General features: G+C 28.5%; 1 protein-coding gene across 1 annotated transcript; it reads right to left on the bottom strand.

The window, feature by feature from the left end:
* Positions 1–1023: 1023 nt before the first annotated feature.
* On the bottom strand, positions 1024–2346 carry LOC107030229 (protein PHLOEM PROTEIN 2-LIKE A9-like). Its single transcript, XM_015231592.2, is given in 5 exon segments — positions 1024–1440; positions 1443–1510; positions 1609–1634; positions 2106–2159; positions 2290–2346. Coding segments are annotated over 5 exon segments (519 nt in total). The 3' UTR covers positions 1024–1126.
* Between the last annotated feature and the right edge of the window lie 211 nt (positions 2347–2557).

The raw sequence follows: 2557 nt of genomic DNA, 5'->3' as shown, positions 1-2557 counted from the left end.
TACGCGCGCGTGGGGTATGGTGATGAAAACTGAATTAATGGATCAACTGAAACAAAATTGGTAAGTGAATATACATTTTTATCATTAGTGGAAGAGCAGTATTATGGAAGTGATCCAAGGAGCACTTTACAAGGGTTTTACGTACTCAAAGCTTTAGATGAAGTCCATGAAGAATCTAAGAGATATTATTGTTTGAAATTAACCCTTGCATGATCTCATCAAAAAACTTGATCGATAAAGCTTAAACTCGACTTGGTGAATGATGCTAGAGGCTTCTTATTACTCTAATTCACATCTAATATACACTTGTAATACTTAAGAATTGATTTTGATGCATACATACAATTAGAAATCATCGGATTCGGATCAATACATTATACATATAGTTTATGGGGTGAGCCTAATATTAATCATATTGGTACACTTAATTAAGTGAATTTTTAAAATATCACTAAGCTCATAAAACTTAGTAACATATCTTCACATCTTTTGCACAACTTTTAGATAACTTTTGATCTAGAGCTAGAAACCGTCGAGGAGTAATAAGATAATAAATTTTGGCAACAAGTTCTCTTTTTCTTGCTCTTTTTAAATATTGTGTATTGATTTTACTACTGTGTTTTACATACTTTTATGAATAGCTAATTTTTATCTAAGATTTTAATGAAAATTTGTAGAATGAATTCTTGTTACGTTTTTATATAATATAACCGTAGAATTTTCTTTCTTCTTCAACTATGCTCTTTTTCAGTTGATTTGCATGGTCATCATATTATGTGTTGCTTGAGAAAAAAATGTATATTTAGATTGTTATTGAACAACGTCAATCCTAAGTAAATGAGATGATGACCATTATATATTTAAAAGTGGATTTAGAGATAACAAAACTTTGATGGTCACACTTGTAATAATCAGGAAGCTATAGACGTATCTGTTTTAGCTGATAATAGAAGGAAAGAGTGTATGTGAAGTCCTAGAAGAGAAAATTTAATACTTCCATTCATGATGTGCACTATAATTAAATACAAAGTTACAAACACAAATACATTTAAGAAAACACTCCAAAAATACATTTAACAAAAATTGAACTTTTAACAATTGGTATTTTACTATTTTAAATTTTGATCTACAGAATGAAAAAGATTGACGTATATTTCTCAAGTATTATTCTATACTTGGCTAAATAAACTTTTAGATGAATTTTGAGAACTCCTTTCCACTTTTTGTTCCAAACTTCATACAATCCAAAATAAATTTTATCAGTTGTGTTCCCCTTCCCTTTTGTTATCGTAATAACTTTTGATATCATCTTTTTGCTATCAATTCCATTTGTCGAATTCACCTTTTTCCATCGAGTATTATCTCCCCATTTCGTCATAAGATAAACTGGTGAATCGCTCCAACCGAACGCGTCAGTCATCAATGACATCTTAAATTCAACTTCTTCGCTATATCAACCTAACCTGTTACCTCTAACCAATTTACTCGCATAAGTTTTACACCATCCTTTCTGAAATCAAAATATTTCTCAAAATTCAGTTATAACTTATAAGTATGTATCATATACTATATAGTTGGCAAAATAAAATAAAGAAGTTATATTCTTACTCGTATTTAGGTAACTTCCAATAGCGCTTATCATTACCCCAAATAACATTAAGAGATTTCGGAATTTTTAACCAAACTAAGCCATTATATAAAACAATTTCCCAAAGTAATACATTTTTCTAAAATTTTACAAAACTAGTATAAACGTATTTCACGGTAACGTTTTAGGGTATATTTTTTTTAAAAAAAACTAACAGCATTAGGTTGATATACGTTACTGTAAGTAACGTTTTACTCCTAAAACGTTATTTTCAGTAACGTTTTACTCCTAAAACGTTACTGTGAGTAACGTTTTAAGAGTAAAACGTTACTGTGAGTAACGTATATCAATCTGACGCCATCAACTTTTAAAAAATAAAATATATCCTAAAACGTTACTGTGGAATACGTTTATACTAGTTTTGTAAAATTTTAGAAAAACATATTATTTTGGTGAATGGCTTTATATAATAGCTTAGTTTGGTTAAAACCTCGAGATTTCGGATAAACTATATAACCCTGTTATCATTACCCCAAATAACATTAAGAGATTTCGGATAAACTATATAACCCTGCAATCAACAAACATAACACTATTAAATAACATAACACAACATACATAAACTCGATATATCGAGCATAAGTTATAATGCAAGAAGGAAAGTAATATTGGAAAAAACTACTGCATGAAATTTCCTGCACCTTTTCTGTTTTAGAGAATGTGTGATTGCCTTGATAGTAAAAAGATTTTGAAGTCATTTGTTGTATAAGTTAAAAAATTTCAAAGAATATGGAGATTTGAATGCTTTATAATAATTTTGACTACAATAATCAGATATATATAGTGTGATAGAAATGGAATCAAGTCACACGTTTTAGCTAAGATCAATATATATCACCAATCAAATGGTTCAATTATTACTATTTAAAAATCATCATTTTTAAATTCAAAACCTATAAAACTAAAATT

Source organism: Solanum pennellii, chromosome 9, assembly GCF_001406875.1.
Source record: "Solanum pennellii chromosome 9, SPENNV200".
Taxonomy (NCBI): domain Eukaryota; kingdom Viridiplantae; phylum Streptophyta; class Magnoliopsida; order Solanales; family Solanaceae; genus Solanum; species Solanum pennellii.
This window is presented reverse-complemented; position numbering and strand designations above follow the sequence as displayed.